This window comes from Rhinolophus hipposideros, assembly GCF_964194185.1.
Source record: "Rhinolophus hipposideros genome assembly, chromosome: 8".
Taxonomy (NCBI): Eukaryota; Metazoa; Chordata; class Mammalia; order Chiroptera; family Rhinolophidae; genus Rhinolophus; species Rhinolophus hipposideros.
The window spans coordinates 6,509,006-6,533,519 of NC_138054.1; the positions used below are offsets into that span (position 1 = coordinate 6,509,006).

Sequence of the window (24,514 nt, forward strand, 5' to 3'; positions counted from 1 at the left end):
GAGCCAGGTTGACCAGTTGTTCTCTGAACTCTTCTCACCACTTATGTTTTCTGACATTGTATTACATAATGTGTTGCCAACTATTCCAAGACATAGTCATGACCTGTGGTTTTGCATATATGTAGCTCGAATCGCCCATGTGTGCTGTGTGGGGCACTGTGTTAGGTGTTGGCACTAAGGGGGTGCGGCGGGGCAGAGTCCTGGTTCTCACACAGCTTACCTTATCCTTTGTGCAGTTTAAGAACATATTTTTAAAAGAGAGGAAGGAAAATGCTGCTCTATTGGCTCTTTAGTACAAAGAGCTGTCGGTTAGTCTGTGTCGTGACCTGACTGCCTCTGATTTCGAGCAACACAGTTATTGAGTCTGTTTTCTCAGTTATCAAATAGTGCTAATTTTAGGGCTGTTGTGAGACTTATATATACTTATACTTCTCTGAGCTGCTTGTAGGAAGAGTTTAGATGGATTCGTGGTCCTGTTATAGACTTAATATGCCTCCAGTGTATGTATTTGATCTCTTCCACAGCACCTGAAACGATTCAGTATTTTAAAGTTGCAAACTTTTATTTATCTATATGGTGTCCACATGTAATAATATTGCTTTTCTCTTACATTAGAATGAGTAACATTTTACTAATATAGATATTCTACTTACATTTAAATGTACAAAGATGAATTTTGACAGTTTCATATATAGCCTAAAATGACATAATTGACATTCACATGAAAATCATCATTTAAAATCCTATAAAGGTAGCAAAAGCATCAAGTTATTTATTCTAGGTTGAACTTATAAGATAGTTAACTCTCAATGTTAATATGGTAAAGAGTATATTTCTCCCATGTGCTACATTTTCTTCATAATTGACATGCACTTGGACTAGGAGAATTTTGTTGGTTCATTCATTTTTAACAACGATGACAGAATTATTAAAAATGTAAGAAAATTTTAATAAAATATTTTGATGACACATTTAATATATAACACAAATCAAATTCCAGGTTTAAGCCAAAGGAGCAAGGTGTACTTTTGAATGTTAATGTTTAAACATTTGAGTATTCTATAGTTTCTATTGCCCTAAAGACTGGAAATGGTAGACTTGCTGTGTAGTTACTAAATCAGGTACTGGTTTGAATTCTTACCGTATTTTGCCGTGTATAATGCGTACTTGTTTGCCCAAATTTGTTTGGGAAAATAAGGATGTATATGATACATGGGTAGTACTAATTCCTTATCTATATAAATGTTTTTAATTCTTTTATTTATGCTTATGAGTTAAAAGTGTAACTCTAGAAATCAATAACGATATCGCATGCAAAATAATACTCTGGAATATGATATCAGTTTTGTGAACCTACAATGAACTTGCAACGATGAAGAGTTCTTGGCCTTCTATGATCCGTAAATATTGTAAATTTGTTACCGGTGCATAAAATTTCTTGTACCTTGTATCTGTTCTTGTGTTTTGTAATTATTTGCTACATAAAATTTCTTGTACCATAATGTTAAAAAAATTAATGTTATAATTCCTTTATAATACAAAAAAGTACCTAAATGTAAACAAATAAAAATTTGAATTAAAAAACTAAAATGAAAGATTTTTCCCCCCAAAATTTGAGGCCAAAAATGTGGGTGCGTATTATACACAGGAGCACATTATACATGGCAAAATATGGTATACAGTAGTACCTCAGTTTTTGAACGTCTCCGTTGACGAACATTTCAGTTTATGAACGTTGTAAAACCGGAAGTAAATGCTTCGGTTTTTGGACACGCCTCGGAAGCCGAACATGTCACGTAGCTTCTGATGAGTGCAAGATCCTGAGGCCTAGCTGTCGGCTGTTTTTTAACGTTTCAGAACTTGAACGGTCTTCTGGAACAGATTAAAGTTAGAAAACCAAGGTACCACTGTATCGGGAAATCCAAGACAGAAGCAATGCTGTTCTTTTGTGCTGGTCCTTTTTAAAAGCTTGTTAGAAATTATAAAATTTTCAAGATTGCTATTAAATAATGGTGTTTTTATATATGAAATTGTTTAAAAAAATAGGAAATAGGTTGCTGCATATTATGTTTCCTGAAATTACAGGAAAGTTGACTTTGAGTTTATCTTTATCATACTTAGGAAGGGTCAACAGAAGTCTTAGGGTCAGAGATATTTTTTAACCCATGTTTATCCGTACCAGCTTTATACCAACTATTATGACAAATTTGTGGATGGAGGAAGGGCAGGCAGAAATACGTGACAACTTACCCTTTCTTCTACAATGGTTTCTCTAGTTATGTAGAAGACTTTCATTACAAAGCTGGCAGGTTCTGTGGACATAAGGTGTGATATCTCAGTGATTACCTCTAAGTTACCACTGGGATTGCCGTTTCTACAGAGGAAAAGATCATCAAAGTAATATGGATTACTTTCATATTAACATGCACAACTTAACATGCACCGTGTTTAGTTCTAAACTTTTAGTCTGTAAACAAGATAGCCTAATTAAATCAAACAGTTTTTCAAGAAGAATATACTACTCATGGAGAATACAGTTTGGTTTTCCTACTTAAACTGCAAAACTCTAGGTTGATACACTCCTGTTTGATGACCAGAGATTGGTTGGTGAGATCAAACTTAGTTGGTAATATTCCGCTTTACCCCCCTCGGGTGGGTTTAAACAATTCTGGAATGGAAGCTCTGTGCTAGTCTTAGGGAGGAAATTTCTTTCCAGATGTCTCCTTAAGAGCATACACCATATGTAATAAGATCCACCTTGTCGCTTTCATACACTTCAGAAATAGGTGTAGAAACCTTCATGGCATGCTATGTGTTCACCATTAGGAAAGGGCTTGATTGGTATTTACTTGCCAAATGCTTAGTTATTTTGATAAGTTCACTCTTACTGACATGATCTGATACAAGGAACTTGGTTTTCTCCCACATAAGAAGCTGCTACTTAACTGAGTGTCATTTATCATTGGGTTCGTAGCAGGATGCAGCTTTTGAGTACACTGAGCATCTTTTAATCTTTGTCCCCACATCTAGTGCTGCTTAAAGCACTTCTCTTGAAGTCAAGGCCCCAGAGATTTGGCTGAGTGGTGGCCGAAGTGGTCTAAGAGGCCACTGGCAATTCCAACAGCCCAAGCTGTTAAATTTGGGAGAAAAACAAACAAAAAAGAAACTTTGACTTTTATGATTTGTAAGAAAATGAAGTCTGTGGTCTCTCTTATTGAAACAACATTTCTTCTCTCTGGTACTGACATTTAGTGAGGGATTTGTCTATCATTTTTATTCTTTGGATTACATATTGAGTATATTGGTGACAAATAAACCTTCCTTATGAATATCATTGGTTAATTTTGCAAATATGTGGTAGTTGTACACGTAAAGTTTAATAAGGTACTTTTCTTTCCCGTGTATTACTGTGGGAGAGCCTTTCCGTCAACAACTACAAAACACTGTGATATGGATGATCCCAGATACGTGCACAGGTGCTGTACTCAGTGCTCCGATAAGCACACAGCGCTGTGGGAGCAGAATGGAAGGTTCTGTAACCCGGACAAGTCGAGTTGGAGGAGGTTTTCTAGGGGTGGTGGTGGAGGGGGGCGGTGGATGTCAGGATGAGCAAAGAGAGCGGGAGTGCTTTCCTTGAAAGGCTGAGGGAGCTATTTTGTATGGACGTGAGCTTCCGTATGGTTGACGTTTGTGGGGAGGTGGGTCAGCTATTCAGGAAATACATTAAGAAGATAAAAGATTTTAGATTTTTCTGATGTGTTTTAAGCGGAAGAGTGACCTTATAAAACTAGACTAGAATTTGAGATAATTTTGACGGTAGCCTGGAAAGCTGGTCAAAGGCACATGTATTGATTGGAGACTGAAAACTGTGTTCGTGGTATGTGTTGGAAAGCTCAGTGAGAAATATGAGCAAGGCCTGAACTAGCAGCAGTGGAGGAGATGGATACACAAGTCCCAGAGATTTGGGATTTAGAAGCAATAGGACCTTGGCAACAGATTGAATATAGGGAAAAAGAGAAGGAGGACTAAAGGATGTGTTCTAGGGTTATGGATTGAGTAATTAGGTGATGGCAGCATTCACTGTGTAGTGAATGTATGAGGGAGGAGTAGATTTTGGGTGTGTTGAGTTTAAGATGCCTGAGGGAGACCCAGATGGGGAAGTCCTGCATAGGCTAGTGCATATGTGAACTGCAGCTCATTAGGGAGACTGGAGCGGGACAGAGATTTGAAAGGCCATGGCACATAATTGGTAAGTGAAGGCAATTATATTCAAAGCTAGATGGGGCCAAGGGAGGGTGTGTAGTAGAGGGAGAAGAGATCAGGGCCAAAGATGGAACTCGGGAGTCATTGACCCATAGGGATGACCGGAGGGTGTAGCTCCTTAAAGGAGATTGAGTTGGGATGTTCAGAGAGGTGAGAGGAAGGCCAGGAGGAAGGCCGTAAAAATGAAGGGAAGGCACAGTTTGGAAGAGGATGTGACCAACAGTGTCAGGTGCTACAGAGAGTTCAAGTAAGATGAGCACTGAAAAGTGGCCAATGGATTGACTAAATAGGCTGTCACTAGTGACACTATAGAAAATGGTTCTAGGGCTGTGGTCCAGCAGAATCTAGAATTCATTGGTAGGAGAAGAGAGTGGATGAGAAAGTGGAGGCAAGAAGTGTTCAATGTTTAAGCCTCAGTGCCTTCTTGAGCTATCTAGAGGTGAGGCAATACAGAGGGGGCTGTATCTGGATAAGGATGTCAAGAGAACGGGTGCTTTTTGTCTGAGTGGGAGAAATGTGGGCATTTTTATGTGCTGAACTGAATGAGCCATAAGACTTGCCTAGGCAAGAAGAAAGCTCCCTTTTCCATTGAAGTAGGATGCAAGTGGGAAAGATGGATGGAAGGCAGTGAAGATTGGGTGTGCTGCGAGGAGAAGAGGTTGGAAGGGTTATTTGGTCATTCTATATTTCTGCATAAAGAATGATAAGTTTATTTATTTTACCTTTGTTGCCTTTTTAAAAGTAATTTTTTATTTTCCAATTCCAGTTGACATACAAAATTATGTCAGTTTCAGGTGTAGAACATAGTGATTTGTATAACTTACGAGGTCATCACCCCAATAACTTGAGTACCCATCTGACACCATACTTAGTTGTTGCAACATTATTGACTATATTCCCCATGATATTAATATGTTTTATGTCTCCATGACTGTTTTGTAAGTCCCAATTTGTACCTCTTAATCCTTTTGCCACCTTTAGCCGTCTCCCCACCCTCCCTCCTGTCTGGTGGCCATCAGAATGATCTCTGAATGATTTAAAGCCAAAGTGAGCCATGTCATTTTTGGGGTGATGAGACTAGTTTTTAGAGCATAGAAACTTGGATGATTTTTAAGTCTTTAAAGCCCAGTGGAGGAAAAGTTATTACTTAATAATATCACAGACATTCACTTTTATTGAAAGAATTTTGGTGGAAGACAAACTAGAAACTCCATGTGTTGTTTTATTCTTCTACCAAAGGGTTTGCTGAAGGTATATTCCTGTCATTGTCATTTTGGAGCTTGAGGACAAAGAACTGTTACAGTGTGAATTTTTAGGGCCACTTTTGACTGCAGTGAAGTGACTGTGAAGGCTGGAGTTCAAGAGTATGATTGGTTGGGTGATTAGAATTCCTTTTCAAACAAATTAGAGGTGGCAGATGTGCCACTGGCAAAAAATATTGCAAGGAAACGAATCTCATAAGCATATAAAGCTTCTTGGATCAGCAAAAAGGTGTTTAATGTTTAAAATATAAATCGGCGTGCATGTATACACACACACACACACACACACACACACACACACACACACACACACACAGGAATGACCAGCAGAGTTCCTGTTTGTGACATTTTGCAATGTAGTGTTTAGCTTGATCTTTCTGTTTAATATATACACACTAGATTGGGTATGTTTTTAATTTTTAATTTAGAGACGATACCATAAATGTTATATGTAGTTATCAGTTCAATTTATCCTCTTCCTATATTTGTCCTTATATTTGGGGTCTTCTAGATGATTGGATTTGTGATTGGGCATTTGTGTTTGAGATCCCTGGCTTGGAAGGAGACAGAAGGGGCAGGAAGGAAGCAAGGACCAGTGTTTAAGGGAAGGGACAAAGAGTTTAGTAAGGGACAAAGAATGGAGGATATGTGTGTGGGTGTCTGCTGTCTTGGAGAGGAGGGTGAGGCCGTGGTCTGTGGAGAACTAATATTTTTCAGGAATATGCCAGACACCGAGCTATGCACATTCATGTATATTACATCTTTACAATAACTTTGGCAAGGTAGATTGAGAAATTATTTGTAGTTTCAAATTAAAAATTGAGAGCAGGTAAGAAGATATAGAAAAAGAACTTCTAAAAGTAAAGAAAAATAGTGATGATTGTTAGAGATGAACATTTCTTCAGTGATAGCTATTGTGGTGTTTCTATGTGATTTTTTGAGGGGTAGAAGGTAGAGTCCGAGGTAGAGTCAAAAATGTTAAAGTTGGTTATTAAGTTGGATACATGGAGGCTAGGTGAACTCTACTTTTGTGTATGTTTGGAAATTTTCATAATAGGTTTCATTTTTTTTAAATGATAGAGCAAAGAAATAGATTAGTCTTGGTTGTGATAAAAAGTGAAAGTTATAATTAAATACGAGGTCTGACAATTAAATTCATGAACTTACCACCGTAAATACGAGGTCTGACAATTAAGTTCATGAACTTACCACCGTGCGCTTACGTTGGCAACACTGTACAAACAGCTCGGTAAGGTTTCATAACCTTAGTATATCAGTATCTCACAAGCTGTGTTCATGTTGATGTGTGGCGGTGTCTTGCTGAGTGGCGTTTATTATTATTGTTGCATGTGTTTTTGTGCCGTCGCAAAAATGTCTGAACTTAAATTAGAGCAATGAACAAACATCAAATTTCTTGTTAAACTTGGCAAGAGTGGAAGTGAAATCAGAGACATGTTAGTCCAAGTTTATGGGGATAATGCCATGAAGAAAATGGCAGTATACAAAAGGGTTAAACATTTTTCTGAGGGGAGAGAATGCATCACTGATGAAGAGAGGTCGGGGCAGCCAGTAACGAGCAGAATTGATGAAAACATTGCAAAATTCATCAACTTGTCAGCTGACTTTGAGAAGCATAGCAGACCAAGTAAACATTGATAGAGAAACAGTTAGGAAAATCTTAACTGAAAATCTCGGCATGAGAAAGGTGTGTGCAAAAATGGTTCCGAAGGAGCTCACCAATGAACAACAGCAAAGAAGAGTCAAAGTTTGCCAAAACCTTTTGGAGAGGCAAGACGATGTTTTGGGCCGTGTTATCACTGGTGATGAAACACAGATGTATCAGTACCACCCTGATACAAAGTATCTAAGTGCACAATGGAAGGCAGCCAATTGTCCAGGACCAAAAAAGTTCCGTCATTCCAAATCAAGAGTCAAAACGACGTTGCTAACCTTTTTTGATATGAGAGGGATTATTCATGAATTTGTACCAACTGGACAAACAGTTCACCAAGTTTACTATTTGGAAGTGCTGAAAGGCCGCGTGAAAAAGTTAGACGACCTGAACTTTTCACCTACAATTCATGGCTCTTGCATCACGACAATGCACCAGCTCACAGGGCACTGTCTATGAGGGAGTTTTTAGCCAGTAAACAAATAACTGTATTGGAACACCTTCCCTACTCACCTGATCTGGCCCCTAATGACTTCTTTCTTTACCCAAAGATAAAGGAAACATTGAAAGGAAGACATTTTGATGACACTCAGGACATCAAGGGTAATATGACGACAGCTCTGATGGCCATTCCAGAAAATAGTTCCAAAATTGCTTTAAAGGGTGGACTAGGCGCTGGCGTTGGTGCATAGCTTCCCAAGGGGAGTACTTTGAAATTGACTGTAGTGATATTCAGCAATGAGGTGTGTAGCACTTTTTCTAGGATGAGTTCGTGAACTTAATTGTTAGACCTTGCACCAGGGAACTTCCTTTTCTCTTTCCCAATACCAGATCTCTATGATAGCATTAGCCTATGAACCTATTTTTGAGGCAAAATTATTAACAAACTACTTGAGAAATAAAGACATTAAAATTTGTTTTTTTAAAAAATGTGGTTATTTCAGCTTTATGTATAAAGACTGTAGAAATTAGGTGGTTTCTTCATCTTTATCCAGTTGCTGTGGTGGCTTTGTCCCAATGAAGGAGCATTTATACTAGAAGGAAGCCCACGGCTGGCACTGTCTCTTTGCAGAAAGTACACAGCTCCAAGGCGGAGGAGCAGAATCTGGTGAGAGGGCAGCTGTTTTTGTAGAATGTGGTAGTGGGGACTGGAGGGAGCTGCGAGGGTGGGAAAGGAAGACAGTGGCTGGTGTTTGTGGAGCGCTTCGTCTGTCCGGCACTCTCTACACAAGTGATTTCATCTTTACAACAACTCTAGGAGGTATGGAATATTCTGATTTATTTATTTTTTTTGTGTGTGGTAAAATGTACAAGACATAAAATTTACTGTCTTAACCATTTTTAAGTGTACGGTTCTGTGGCATTAAGTACATTTGCACTGTTGTGCGACCATCAGCAAATCTTTTCCAATTTCCCCACCTGAAACTCAGTTCCCATTAACCTCTAACTCTCCATTTCCCCCATTCTACTTTCTGTCTGTCTGAGTTTGACGGAACTTGGAAGCGCATATCAGTGGCATCACAGTATTTGTTTTTTGTGCCTGGCTTATTTCACGGGCATGATGTCCTCAAGGTCCATCCATGTTGTAGCATGAGTCAGCATTTCCTTCCTTTTTGAGGCTGAAGAATATTCCATTGTATGTGTATACCACGTTTTATCCATTTATATGTCAATGGGCACTCGTTTCCGCCTTTTGGCTCTTGTGAATATGTTGCTGTGCACATGGCTGTGCAAGAATGTTCGAGTCCCTGCTCTCAGTTCTGTTGGGCAGGTACCCAGAAGTGGAATTGCTGGATCATGTGGTCATTCTGTGTTTAATAGTTTACAAACCACTGCTCTGTTTTCTATGTGGCTGCACCAATCTCCTTTCCCGTCAGCAATGCACCAGGGTTCCAGTTTCTCCAGGTAGGAGGTAGGTACTATTCTTATTTTAACGGTACAGAGGAGGAGGAGAGGTACAGAGCGGTTAGTGAGCTCCCAGAGCTCGCACGTGCAGATCTGAATTTGAACCTGCAGCCCGACCCCAGACCTGTGACATAGGCGTACAGGTGAGAGGAGGCATTGGGACGTGGTGAGGCGCTCCGCTCCGCCCAGTACATGGTGTCAGAGCCGGGTTCAAGCTCACAGCCTGCATTCAGGGTTCATGCTCTTTATGCTCTCAGAGTTGCCATTTGCCTCTCTCCCTCCCTCTACCTTTTTTCCTCCTTTCATCCTTTCCTTTTTTCTGTCTCCCTTTCTCTCTCATGAAGTTTTTCATATATTTTTGCTCTTCCTACCCCTGGCAGAGTTTCAAATAAAAGCAAGCACACCCAGGTAAAGCTGGATTTAACTTGGGGGAAATTTGGAGGGAATCAGTGTAAGCATTGAGGACTTTTCTTTTTTTTAATTCAGGGAGTGTGCATTTTCCAGCTTTATAAACAGGAGCAACAGCTAGGAAATGTACCTACTCCTTTAATCCCTGTGTGTATTTTGCTACGAGGGTGTGCGTTCTCCCTCTGAGTGGTCACCGGGGTTATTTTGGCATTTTGAAAATGGTGCCATCCCGGACGATGCTAGCTCAGCGGGGCCCATGTGTCGTTCTGGTCACCGCCTGTCTCCAGACTTACCGTGCTTCCAGAAGGTGCCCCTGAAGGGACAGACTGGGGTTCCTTGACCTGCTCATCCGGACAGGCCCTGTGGGTGGGTGAGCTTGTCCTTGCTGCAAGAGGGGGTCCTGGGTGTACAGGGCCCACGCCCCTCTCCCAGGGTTGGGGTGAGTGGCTCATCCCAGTACGGCATCAAACAGCGCACCGTTATAGCTGGGTATTGGTTGTAGACAGAGACTCCCTGTCCCAGCCTATGGGGCCCACACTCACGCTAAAAAGAAGTCTCTCATCTGGACGGTAGCTTTAGAATAATCTCTGAGTAGGTGGTTCCTAGCCGTGGCTGTGCACTGCAGTTACCCAGGGAACTTGAAAAACCAATGATGCTGGAGGCCCAGCTCCAGAGATTTTGATGTTGTCTGGTCTAGTGTGTTCTCTGGCCATTGAGATTTTAAAAAGCCTCACAGATGATTCTGATATGTAGGGTCAAGGTCTAGGATCATGATACCAGTTCCTCTTGAGTACCTTGTTCTTTGGGCTCTTACTAACATTTTTACCATCAGAAGGATGCAGAAACGTGTGTTATCAGTGTGCCTTTATTAGCGGGATTGCTGGAAGGTATTCCTCATATGCAAAGGGAATCTCTTCTGTTTTGTTTATTTGTGGTAGAAAATTATTCCCATACCCTATGCAGTATGTCATTATAGTCATATGTTTAGTGCTGGTGGCTGTAGCGGACATGTCCACTTACCTGGAAGAGCCTTGAATTCAGAGAATAGAGGAAGGACAGCTATTTGCTTGTCTAGATTTCAGTTCGAGCTCCAGGTCACTTTCTGAGTTCTCATGGCAGTTTCATTTTATAAACTGCAGACTGATGACATTTGAGATGACATTTCTGTAGTTCCCGAAGGCCTCTCCGTGAGACCCTCACTGCCTCGTGCTCGTGCACTCCTGTGCATTTCAGCACTCAGCCACATCATTACTTTGGGAAATCTGGGCGTGAAGCACATGGTGAATCTGGGAGTTCTTTGGTTTAGAGGAATGCTTTGTCTTTTCCGCTCCCTAGCCCTGGGAGTTTGTTTAAAAAGACAGTGATGGCTCTGGCATCATTCTCCCTGTGTTGGACTGTAGCTTTCAGAATATTTGGTTTAGAGTTCATCAGAGTTTAGAGATGAGATTGGGGGTTTAGAGAAACAAGTGCTCTCCTTTTCTTTTTCTTTTTGTTTTTGTTTTATAAATGAGCATTTAGTTGTAAAATTTTACAGCTTTGTCCTTGTTTGTAGTGCGGTTTCCCCTGCCATCCTACTATCTGAGTCTGGTGTCCCCATGAAATGTTTTGTAAGCCAGAATGGTGTAAAACAAAGAAGCAGTTCCCACTAACTTATATGGAAAAGTTTTGAGTGTTCCCAGATCCAAAAAACATCCTACTCAGTTATACCAAATATACTTAATTGTGTCCAGATTTATGCTAAGTGTAACATTCTTATGAGCTCTCTTTGGCTTTTCTGATATCTTAGGACACAGCTTGCTAACGGGTGCACAGAATAAATGGGGACAGAGCCCAGATGCTCAGACGCTGCTCAGAGCTCTGGGACTTGATGCTGAGATGCTGAGTGTGGTTCCCGGGAAGGAGCTCGGCAGGGCCGCTCTCGCTGCTCGGGATGTGTGCTGCCTCTATAACCTCTCAGACGCTGAGTGCTATTTATACCTACTCAGGTGTACATCACAGTGATTCAGTGTTTATGTATGTTAGGAAATGGTCCTCGCAGTGTCTAGTTGCCATCTGTTACCATACAAGGCCATTACAGTGTTATTGACTATGTTTCCTGTGCCGTACATTACATCCCCATGACATTTATTTCCTTCGGGTTTCTTTCGGTTAGTGAAAACAGGTACTAATGTACATCTTCCATAAAAGCGAAGTAGCGTAATGAGAACTTTCGAAAACTGGGGGACACCCGTATTGTACTGATGAGCTCTGTCAGCAGTTACAGTGGAAAGGAGGTGTGATCCATGGTGCCTCTCCTGCTGTGGGTCTTTAGGGAACTCACTGAAGGGCAGGAAATGATCAGTCACTGAGTAGTGGAGGATGAGGATTTCTTAGACACTCTGGAACCGCTTTTGATATGGGGAGAGCAGAGAAGTGGACACGTGTGTGTACATGTACATGTATGTAGCGTCAGTGTGTGTCAGTGTTATGCCACTTGTATTCATGCACAGCCGCTGACCAGAGTGACAGAGAGGAAATTCTCTTAGGGACATCAGCCATTGATCCTCCTGGGGTTTTTCAAAGAGAGGCACGTTTGGGTTTGACATGGTATTCACATGTAGACAGTTTCATAATAGTTGTGGGGACTGTACCGGGAAGGTAGCTGTGTTTTCCCATGTGTGTGATTTCGCCCCTTAGTTACCTGGGTGACAGGTGTGTGTGGAGGTGGGCGGTAGAGCAAGCACTGTTGGATTGCGGAGCTAAAAGCCAGGGCACCTGGTCATTTCTCGTGTCTTAGAAAATGAAGGACTTGAAGGGGCTCGTGGATCGGTTGGTATGACATTTCTAGCTCTCTTCTCATTTGTTTTCCTTGTTTCCTCCCCTTTATTCCCTGGTGTTGACCTCCAGCGTCTGATTAGTTACACGTCACTAGGAAAAGGTCAAGGGTTATAGCAGTGGGGCACTTAATTTCCTGTTGCCTTCATGTAGTTTTTAACATGCTGGATATTTGAAATGAAAAAGGCAGCAAGGTATCAGCAAATGCTGTTCAAAAACACAGCCCATTGTTTTGTGGAGGGAGTCCTGCCAGTTCTTCCTGTCCCCACCCGACCTCCTGGGTATTTCAAAGCCAGCATCATTTCTAAGGGAAACAATTCAGAAATGGTTCATTTCTATCAATAGTAGCTTGTGTCATCTTCATATAGGAAGTATAGAATCAAATATATTATTGTAGGATGGGGAAGGGCCACTAATAGTTATGTAACTATCCAACAATTGTGTTTTGTAAAACAACAAATGTCATTGCATTTTAATGGAAAATGGGGATAACCTTGGCCCTGCCCTCTAAGTGTTTGCCAAGGAGCTGTGTCTGCCTGCCATTTATCTCCTTAGCCATGCCCTCTCCCATAGTTACCGATCCCACCTTCTCCCTCCTTGTCCTCTCACAAATGCTGCTGTGGCAGTTTTCTCACACCTTAGTGCACTTCCTCCTTGGAGTGCAGTGCTCTCTTCCTGGGGCACCGACTGCTCCGAGTGTGGTCCTTAGGATAGCGGAGTTTTAGGTCACCCCACACCCCCGATCCCATTACAGCGGGAACCCCCGTGACTGGGACTTACAGAATGTGCACGACGCAAATTCCTTTTCAGTCGGCCTGGGGGGCCTGAGGATCTGCATTTCTGATGAGCTCCCACGTCATGTGTCATGTCAGTGCTGGCCTGTGGACCACACTGGGGATAGCAGAGCTTTCCTCTAGAGGGCCGACTCTCCAGAGAGGGGCCAAGGCGTTTGGCTTCTCTGCTAATACGGGGCATCATAGGTAGCTAAGCAAGCAAGTGCTTCTGGCCTAAATACTCCTGGGGAGTCAGAATTTACAAAAAAATCTGTAACTGGGGTTAGCAGATGGGAACTGCTCGCTTTTGACAACTATTGGTAAGTCCGCAGCTCCTCCAGGTAGCTTCCATTCCCCATGGGACGGAGCACCCTGCTGCCGCCTTCCTCCCTGGATAGAGAGCTGGCTGTGCTGTCTGAGGGGACCCTTTTCTCTTTATCCTTGCGATCAAAGAAAGGTTTGCATTCCGTTATTTAAAAGAGATTATCTTTGAATGTTAGGAGCATGAGAACTGTATTACAAAAAGATAAGAAGTAGGAAGGGAAAAAATACCCCCATTCTCCATCCTAAAACAAAGATTACCAGGTTCTCAACTTTTCTTCAATGATTTTTACATAGTTGTACCTGTTGTTTTATATCCGCATTTCCCCTTATTGCTGCATAACATTTTAATGGTTGCATAATATTTTGTCATGATACTAGGCTATTGATTTTTTAACTCTATTGTTGACGTACAGATTGCCTCCAACTTTTCACAGTTATTAAAAATACTGGAAGGCATATCTGTGTGCATGTAGGTATTTCCATATCTTGAATTAGTTTCTTAGGATAGAGTCCCAGGTGTGGCATTACGAGGTCAAAGAGCGTGAACAATTTCCTGGCTTTCTAAAACATATTGCCAGATTGCTTTCCAGTGGAATGGAACCAGTTGCAATGCTAGAACAAAGTCACCTGTGTCCCAGATGGCCAGTTAGGGCTAGGGCTGCAGCTTGTCACAGGGGGAGAGGAGGCAGCGGGTGTGCCTGTGTGTGTAACTCACTTGTTCATGTGTGTATTGCTTTAAGCTTCAATGACACTCATATTATTCTTGTAATAAGGATATACTAGGCATCCAATGCCGACATAATAGGCACCCAGCTCAGGGCATTGATACAGCTGTGTGCTAGAGACGGAATACAGCAAGCTCTGTGCATTCTGTGTCCCTGGAATTTGACATTTTTAATGAGTTTGCAAAGGTAACTGACGGGCGCATCCAGCCATGATGATGGAGCTCTTAGTGGCCCCTACGTCTCAGGAATAACTAGTGATTTGGAAGGGAGGGCAGAAGGAGGTTGATGGATCAGACGGGTGGGGGCCCTGGAAGAACCTGGGCATCTCTCTGCTCAGGAGCGCGTCTAACCTGGGCAGCAGAACTAACCTTGCCTGGTAACTGCAGTCCTTTGATGCTGAATGGCGTGCTTATGTTGAGAAGGATTTTGAGGTCCCATCTAGGCTCAGTAGGAAAAGTAGTATGATTCATTAGCAATTTATTCTAGATCCTTGTCATTGCAATTTTCATCAATTCTTTGTATTTCCCATTGGATTGTAAACATTAAATGCCTTAGAGGAGGGCTGTACCTTTTAAATGAGTATTTTTTTCACCTGTCCCCTAAAGTGTGTAGCACATTGTTTTGTATATTATGTATGTAAGTGGTGGTTTTGGGTCTTCTGATTGAATGAATAACGGGATGAATGAGTGAAAGAAAGTAATACTTTATCCTCATGGTCCCAGGAGTTCTACCAAAGCCCTGTGCATAAGTAACGGGATCCCAGAGTTCTTGTGCTCATGTGTAAAACCTGCAGCTGATTTCACAGGGGTAAAGGAAGAGGAAATTCCAGCTGAGAAATTTAGGAAGGGAATGCCAGAGAAGGTCTTTGACTCATATATATCACCTCCCAATCCATGCTCTTGTTTGACAGATGAAGAAACTGATCCCACGCAGGTCACACAGGTAGTGGCCGGCAATTGGGAACTCACATCTGGGTCTCTTGGTTCCTGGGCTGGTGTTTTTCCCACTGTGCCTTGTGGGAACTTGGCAACTTGTTTTGCTACTCCCATCCCCTGTGTCCTCAACAGATATGTATTTGGAGTTTTCTCTGACAAATGCCCATGTTTTCCCTCTGTTGCAGCTGCACAGAAATGTGTTTAGAGATTGTGACCTTGAGTCAGACTGGGGTCTAGAGCAGGAAAGGCCTTCAGGTTTGTATTGAGTGCCGAGAGAGGGTATGGGCTCCAAATTCGAGTCCATACAAAGTCACAGCTTTGTGTGATCTCTGAGTTTGAGTATAAACTTTGTTTTTAATTCTGAAGGAAGAATGTCAGTGTTCTTTGTGGTACATGGTACAGTGTGTGTTTGCCACAATTGTGATCCTAATAAAACTGTCATTAGGACCCATCTGCACAGAGTGGAGACTGAAGGTTGTCGAGGGAGCCTTAACTCGGAGCCTCTTGATTTCTCTCGTGTTACTGAAATCGAAGCCTCAGTGTTCCATGGACTGTGTTGTACTGTTTTCTCCTTTCTCCTTATAAACTTTCTCCCTGAATATGAGAAGCACATTTGGTTGTGTAGTTGAAATTCTGAAGCTAAAGGCTTTAATAGTGAGGAAATGCTCACGGTGAATGTCAAATGAAACAACGGAGGAGACAAAGCAGGCAAGAGAGTTATCAGCCTACTGGTTCTTCTAACAACCATGTAATGTCTGCCCTGGGATTTGAATGATTTGTAGATGAGGGCAGCCTGTTCGGTCCATGGTGGCCTGAGGCCCCTTGAAATTGGTGTTAGCTTCCTAAGCTGTCATAATTACAGCTACTGGGTAATCAGGTTTGGAATTTATGGGCATTTACATTTCCAAGGACTTTTACTACGGTTTTGTAGCTTTGGACTAGAAATGTTTGTCCTTGGTACGTCTGAATGGCTAATTTAATGCTGTTGGTGCTAGAGTGTTTCGAACTGTCCCAGTATGTAAACTCTGTTTTCCTGGGAAAGCACAAAGATGGCCTAGTTACTCCTACCTGCGGGCGAGCGGACAGGACGGTTTTCTCCACATCCCCACTAAGGTGGCCCCATACTGTCTTCTGTGCACTAACGGGAATGTGGTTATACCATGAAAAGAAGTGACAAGAGTCTTACTGACCTGCTGTTGATCAACATTTTGTTACAGCAGGCTGAGGTAGGCACCCCCTTTTTACTTTGTTTTGTCTTGAAGGGATTAAAATTTTTTTCATGTTAGGACCTATAAGGTTGTTCTTAAAAGTTGAGAAAATAAGGAAAAAATGAAAAGGAAATTTACCTAGGTTTCCTCTACCTGAATATAAAGTAGTTACAACATTAAATTTTTTCATTTTTTTTCCTGTACATAATTTTTATGTGGGTAAAATTAGACTGTTTATGAAAAATTTACCTTTTTTTTACTTAACACATTTTTTCCTTGTTATTATATAATTTCCTTCACAGAAGCTTAATGTTCTCATTGAGAATATTTGCTGTTCTGTCAACATCGGCACCAGAGGCTCAGCCCTTTTTCATTGTTGGGATTTTGTCTCCCTGAGTCCTGGTGACTGCCCTGGTAGACAGTCTCTTCACTCAGGTGTGGCAGGCTCCCTCTTGTCTTTGACAGTCATTCGCTTACACTTTTCTGATATTTTCCTAATTGCAGATTATCCTCTAGTGAGCTTTCTGTGAATAAAACTTTGTATGTATGTAGGACTAATTCTGTATTTCCCCAGAGTGGAATTACTGGCTCTGAAAAGGATAAACATTTTGATGTTACACACACACACACACACACACACACACACACGTGTGCATGCAGAGTTTTATGTTTATTATATTTTATATTTTTTGCACAAGTTAATGACAGTGATGTCAAATGTATGAAATTGAACATATACTACACATAATATTGGGTATTATTGCTACTTAAGCTTTGTTAACTTGATAGGCAAAAAACAGCATTGAGTTTTCCTCTTGTATGAATTACCTCATCTTGGCCTAAAGTGGTAAGTGGGGAGGGATGGCTCATGTCAGAGTCTTGGGGGGGTGAATGTGGTGAAAATGCAAAGCTGCCCTCCAGACTTGATATTGACAGGACCCTCCACAGTACTTTAGCTTTTCGTTGCCTGATGGTTGGCAAGCACTCACCCTCCCCACATTGCTTCTGGAAATGAGAATCTTTTAGGACTGAAGTACAGGGAAGGTGTGAGATTTTTGTTTTTATCAAAAAAATGGGACATGGATGTGAGAATTTTTTTCACTTTTTAAAAAGAGCCTGCAACAAAATTATTCTTCTTCCATTGTTTCTTTCCGCAATTTACTGAGTATATTCCGAGCCAGGCATTCCTGGCTGAGAGAAAACCCGTGTAAAGACTTCAAGACAGTAAGAGAGTGGTGTCCTGGGAAGAGAGGCAGGACGCCAGGATGGTGACGAGAAAGATCTGGTTGAAGTCACAGAAGCAGGAGGGAGCCCAGCGTTGCAGAGATTTGTAGGTCCTGGAGGACGCTGTGGAAAGCACCAAAGGGTTTGGGCTACAGGGAGATGGTTCCCTGTAACTTTCTACAGGATTGTCTGGAAGAGGATAGGAGGGGGCAAGAGAGGGAGCAGTGACTCCTTTTGGATGCCTGCTTGGTTAGTTTAGGCTCAAGATTATAGCGGCCTATGTGCCACGCTTCTCAAATCATCTATGGGAAGGGACCATGATTTTTTATTTCTAATCTGTTGATGGGTATGTTTATAAATCATGAGAAACACGAATTACCAGAAGAATATGACAGCAATGCCAAGTTGTTCCACAAGTATTTATATCCTACTCCACTTTGTGTCTTTACCTTTTCGTAGGCTGGCATCAGGCATGCATCTGTGGACCACCCTTGAACAGCCCCAGTGAGACCAGAGCTCAGTACCTGATGCTGCAGGGAGCGCATTCTGTGCGTGGAGCCTGGGTGCGTTGTTAACATTCTGTGCCTGACGTTGTGCTCTGCGTGAGATAAACAGTGGGACCAGGAATGCACAGGGCCTCTCTTTTCTCAGCTTCTGTGGTCTAGTTGAATTAGAGCAGTGGATGAATGTAAGGCCCATTCTGCAGTCAGACTCCGTGGGACTTACTGGTAGATTGGACGTGGAATATTTAAGGGGCAGGAGGACTCCAGGCTGACGGGCAGGGGTGGGGATTGTCTTTTAGACTTGGCTGGAGTGTGTGAGTTTCTTTCTAGTTTTGAGCTTCTATGTTTTAGAGAGATGATATACTAATTTCTTAAAAGTAAAATAATTTATATCCTTATGCAGATTTGATAATGCATTTCCAGGGAAGAAATCTGGAGGCTGGGGATAGGGTGGGACTGAACCTTTTTTTTCAATTTATATCACTTTGTACCTTTTGAATTTGTACTATTTCTGTATATTACCTATCCAACAAAATGTGTTTTAATATAACATTTTTATGACAACCAAAATGATAGAATACCTAGGTATAAGCAAGAGATAAGAAATGTGGAAGACATATATGATGAAAACTTTAAAACTCTAAAACTTTAAAACTATGACAGAAGAGTTACATGGAAAAAGGAAGAGTTTAGAAAAGAAGGCTTAATAGCAAAAGGAGTCAATTCTCTATAAATTAATCTGTAACATTAACGTCTTCCCTATTTAAAGAACAGTAAGATTTTTGTTTTTGTTCAGGGAGGGACTTGGCAAAATGATACAGACTTCACCTGGAAATAAAAATGTGAGAATCACCTGGAAAACTGAAAAGATAAGTAATGAGAGGAGACTAGACTTTCTAGATGTTAAAGTACATTTTGAAGCTATAGTCATTTAAACATTGGGGTTGAATAATTTAAACTTCTTGTTGCAGAAGAAGAAACAAGCAGACAGATCAATGGAACAAAATAGTGTTCAGAAATAAATCTTTTTTTTTTTTAAATTCATTGGGGTGACAATTGTTAATGAAATTGCATAATTTCAGGTGTACAATTCTGTATTACATCATCTATAAACCCCATTGTGTGTTCACCACCCAGAGTCAGTTCTCCTTCCATCACCATATATTTGATCCCCCTTACCCTCATCTCCCACCCCCAACCCCCTTACTCTCTGGTAACCACTAAACTATTGTCTGTGTCTGTGAGTTTTGGTTCTCATTTGTTTGTCTTGTTCTTTTGTTGTTTTTGGTTTATATATCACATATCAGTGAAATCATAGGGTTCTCTGCTTTTTCTGTCTGACTTAAGAAATAAATCTTTTTGATAATGATGATTTTCAAATCACTGTAGACAATAGATTTGCCCATAATTTAAATATTTAGGGAAATGAGATTAAGCAAAATGCATTATCCTTGTTTCACTCATTACATCCAGGTAAATTCCAAGTCAATCAAAGATTTAAGCATAAAAACATGAAAAAGTAAAACTAAGAAAAGATGGGTGGATTTATTAATCATTTTGGAATGGTGAAGACCTTTACCTAAATGTCAAAAATCATAAAGCAATGATTGATTTCATTATATAATTTTTTTTTTAAGAAAAAGAGAAACCTACATATAAAGGTAGTCAAAAGATTAACAACAAACTTGTAATATACATAACCAAGAAAGAGCTGCCTGTTACTATCTTAATTTTGAAAGAATTCATAGATAAAAGTGAAAAACTATGAAAAAACTATCAATCCAGTGGTGATTTTGTATGCGTGAACTGATAATTTAAGAAAAAAATATACAAATGCTATAGAAAAAGCAAATGAAAACGTGGAGCGTTATTGATGATTAATGGAAGTTACGTCAGTGAGGCATTGTTTTTGGCCAGTTTGGCCAAAAAAAGTTCTAAGTGCTCATGAGTGTTGGGGAAACAAACTCTCTATTAAAACATAAGATCCACTGACGATACCAAAATAGAATGCATGTGTCCTTTCCCCCAGAAATCCCACCATTAAAAAGTTACCCTTCGTCTGTACTTACACAGATTTTCTAAGATATATGAACAAGGATGTATGTTTATTTCAGCATTATTTGTCGTAGCAAAATCCTGGGAACAGAGTGCCTTAGTGAGCTACTGGTTAAGTAAATCCTGTCACACGCAAGTGATAGTATGATTTGTAGTTATCCAAAGAGTGTGCTGACAAGGAAAGAATTCCAGTATATGTTATTAAATGAGAAGCAAGATGTGTTACATGCCCCAGTTTGTGGAAAGAATCAAAAAGAATATGTTTTACAGATAAAGTAAATGCTACTGCGTTTCCCTGAAAATAAGAACTAGCTGGACCATCAGCTCTGATGTGTCTTTTGGAGCAAAAATTAATATCAGACCCAGTATAATATATCACATCACATCAATCACATCACATTACAACACAACATAAAACAGAACACAACACCAGGTCTTATTTTAATACAATATAAGACTCAGTATAATATAATATAACATAATATAATATAATATATATAATTAATATAATTAATATAATTAATATAATATATTATAATATAATTAATATAATACTATGTCTTATTATGTCTAATATAATACTATATCTTGTATTAATATAAGACCCAGTCTATATACTATACTATACTATACTGTAATATAAAGACTGGGTCTTATATTAAGTTTGCTCCAAAAGATGCATTAGAGCTCATGGTCCAACTAGGTCTTATTCTCGGTTAAATACGGTACAGTGGTTCTCCTCACCCTTCCAAAAAGGACCACAGTCAACTATTAACTGTTATAGGAAAAGTGACAAAGTGACTAAGAGATTGAGGAGGGGTCCTGTTTGAATTGTGTGTGTGTGTGTGTGTGTGTGTGTGTGTGTGTGTGTGTGTGTGTAGTATACTATATGTGTAGTCTGTATTTATTATTTTTAATTCAACAGGGGTTGAGTATGAGATTACAGGTCTTTCCTTCCTTCCTTCTTTCTTTGTCTTTCTTTTTCCTTCTTCCTCCCTCCTTCACTCCCTCCCCCCTCCCTTCCTCCTTCCCTTCCTCTTTTCTCTGTGTTAAAACATACACACATCTACAAACCCCAGTAAGTGTTACTTAGAAAAAAATTTCCAGAGTTTTCCACATGAAACTGTTAACTGTCATAGGAAGTGTCAAAGTGACTAAGAGATTGAGAAGGGGTCTTATTTGAATCTTGTGTATATATATATGAGGTATGATGAGAAAAATACTTTGAATGTTTAAATAAAAAAATTTATTACAGTAAAAGACACATTGCCATGAATCCCCCTCAAAGTACTCTGCCTCGCTTCAAACACACGTATCCCATCATTCTTGCCGTTTTCTGAAGCAGTCTGGAAGTCCTCTTTCATGAGTGTCTTTAGTTGTGCTGTCATGGCTCAATGTCCTGAGTCGATTCAAAACGTTTACCTTTCATGGTCATTTTGACTTTGGGGAAGAGCCAGAAGTCACACGGTGCCAGATCTGGTGAGTAAGGTGGATGAGGACACACCGTAATGTTTTTATTTGACAGAAATTGTTTTACCAGAAGCGATGTGTGACAGGGACTCAGATCCACCTAATTTGTTTATCCTGTCCTCTTTAGATGTACGAAACTCTCTTAAGATTGAGACCTTTTTAAGCGTGGAGCATAGGTGAGAACCTAAAGGTTTGAAAGTGACGGGAATAAGGGCTCATGACGGGCTAGCTGTCATAAATGAAACAGTCACATACCCACTGCTTTCTTCCACACCTGTAATGCATTTCAGATTCATATTGATACAATACATTCATTGTGGCCCGCGGAAATTGAGGGGGAGGGGAAATTTCCCTCTGCCCTCTTAGTTATTCCCGCTCGTGTAATCAAAGTGACCTGAGATAGGTTAACAGGAGAAAATAACCAGATTTTGTTATGCATGTACATACACGGTTCCATAAGAATATGGGACCCAAGGACAAATCTCAGTAGAGGCTTATTTGAGTTAAAGATAATAAAGGGACACAGTGGTTTAGACTTACTAAGGGAAGCTGGGCAGTTCACAGGGAGACCAGAAGAAACAGACATGTGGTAAACCAGTTATTGCCTAGCCATCTAGAAGCAGTGGGACACAGGGGAGTCCAACAGACTCTGCTAGGCTCCTCCCTGTCTGCCACTAGTTCATATTAAAATACAGCATCTGTGATGATAGCTCCCTTCCTGGAGCTGGTCCTCCATCTAAACGGAGCTGGGGGAAATTAAAGGTGCTTCCTGAGTCTTGTTTCTTAGAAATAACCAGCTTTAAATACTCAGTATCCCAAAGAGGCATATTTTGGGGTGGCCGACTCCAAACCCCTTATGAATTTACACACTTTAGGTTTGTTTGAGGGGTAAAAGTTAGTTTAAATAACCTTCCATGCATCATAGGCTTTCTGAAGGTTTATGGGTTTTATGCACATATATTAATCTACAAACCAAATTTAGGTACATAAAGCTCTTTGACTACTAATGAGCTTTTTAGATGTACGCAGTGTCTGAAACTTGCAGATAATTGAGAAGCAAGCAAATAACTTGGGACCATCTTCTGGAAGCAATTCAGATTATGAATGAAGCAGTAATCCTTCGGAGTGCTCCTTTAATTCAAAAGCATGGCAGTTTCATTCATAGTATTCCTTTATTTCCAGAAATTAAAGTGTAAAAATTTCAATAAGAATTTCTTCTGGGCTTTGCTTACTATTAATCTATAATAAGTCTCATAGCTTACTTTTGTGTAGTTTTTTTGTTTCGGATGACTTTTTTTTTAAAATGCTTTCTCGCTTAGGCTTCATAACAGCTCTGGGAAGTAGACTGGGAATTCTCTTTGTTATCTGAGGACTTATTTGACATTTGAGGACAATATTATCAACCTGGAAAATATGTTCACAATGATATAGAATATTAGAGTAAGACCACAGGAAGTGCCAAGGGAATATCAAAACTTAAAGATTCAGCTCATTTCCATAGCTGCTGGGAATGTGCTCATTGAGGAGGGTTTTGAAAAGTTGGGTTATTCCCAGGGTATGCTCTCAAGTGTGGGGCTTTTTCTTCTTGCCTCTTGTTCTGGGCTGTTACTTCCTAAAGAGTTAGCTCTCAGATTTTCAAGACTATAGTGCTAACTATTGATTTATCAACTTTAAGAGATCTGACCTGGGCTTGAATAAAAAGTTGAGTGGCTAATACATGCAGGTTGTGAGTGCTGGAGGCCACACTGACAGGGAAGTCACAGTCCCTTCTCTCGGGAGCTGCTGTCTGATGCTTCCTCTGGGGGATGTGTGGTCACCAAGGTCGTCATGTCCCTGCTGCCAGAGAACTTGGTGTTTACTGGGGGCTACCAGCAGGTCACTAGGCAGACCCAACACCTTGTATTCCGTGTAGGGGAAGTTCATTTGCCAGAGAGCGCATAAGCATGGCCTCTAACCCAGATTTTTGGATTCAGGGTGGGGCAGTGTGAGTGAGTGAGTGAGTTAGTGTGTGTGTTTGGAAGGTGGTGGGAGTGCAAAGCAAATTTACCAACAAAATATAAATAACCAACACCCTAAAAACAAACCTAAGCATTTTTAACACAGATAATGGTTTATCAAAGGATCATCTGAATCCGATACTGGGAGTTCATCCTTCTCTGGTCTGTGAGGGATGTTCCAGACAAATCCCTTGGCTCTTCACTGAGGTTCCAGGTTGCCCGTCTGCTGAGAGCTGCGATCAGGCTTCGACCTTTTTAGCTGTGCAGAAAAAGAGAGGCTGCCATCAGCTGGTTCTGGTCACCCAGCTATTTCCTGAATTACTGATAGTGTTACACTCTGCTTTTCTGACTTGATTGGTTTGGGGTGTGCTGGGGTATTGGGAATTGTAAAGCTCCCCAGATTTCTGTGTGTAGCAAAATTTGGGAACCTCCAAGCCAATTCATGAAGGCTTTGTTATTACTGTGTTTCCCTGAAAATAAGACCTAGCCGTACAATCTGCTCTAACGCGTCTTTTGGAACAAAAGTTAATATAAGACCTGGTCTTATTTTACTGTAATAGAAGACCGGGTCTTATATAATATGGCACGGCACGGCACGGCACAGTCTTTTATTAATTTTTGCTCCAAAAGACGCAGTAAGGCTGATTGTCTGGCTAGATCTTATTTTCGGGGAAACAGGGTATGCTGAGGCATATGGATTTTATCCATAGAGACATGTTTAATATTGAGGAGCCACTGAAGGATTTTAGTGTCTGATCAAGTGATTTACTTGGTCAGACAAGTAAATTTGGAAGATCTTGCTGGTTGTTTTTGGGAAAATGGATTGGGAGGCTAAAACTGCCGGCAGTGAAACCAGTTAAGGGGCCCCGTAGAGGAAAGTGGCATGATGGAGGAAAGGCAGTGGAGATGAAAAGAGGTGATGTGTCCCTGAGATACTGGTTAGATGGATTTAGCAGAACTTGTGATGGTTGGGATG

At 40.8% G+C, this 24,514-nt stretch overlaps 1 protein-coding gene across 13 annotated transcripts in view; it reads left to right on the forward strand.

The window, feature by feature from the left end:
• Window positions 1-24,514, forward strand: part of FARS2 (phenylalanyl-tRNA synthetase 2, mitochondrial) — a 507,792-nt gene that overhangs the window by 37,794 nt on the left and 445,484 nt on the right. For 7 of the 13 annotated variants that reach the window (XM_081054752.1, XM_081054748.1, XM_081054749.1 and 4 more), the window contains exon 2: window positions 17,973-18,076. The exons of the other annotated variants lie outside the window; for them this stretch is intronic. Coding sequence is in view for 2 of the 7 variants with exons in the window: in XM_081054742.1 (XP_080910868.1) it covers window positions 18,041-18,076 (36 nt within the window). In the remaining 5 variants the exon portion in view is untranslated. The remainder of the gene's footprint in view (window positions 1-17,972; window positions 18,077-24,514) is intronic. 13 annotated transcript variants of the gene reach the window in all.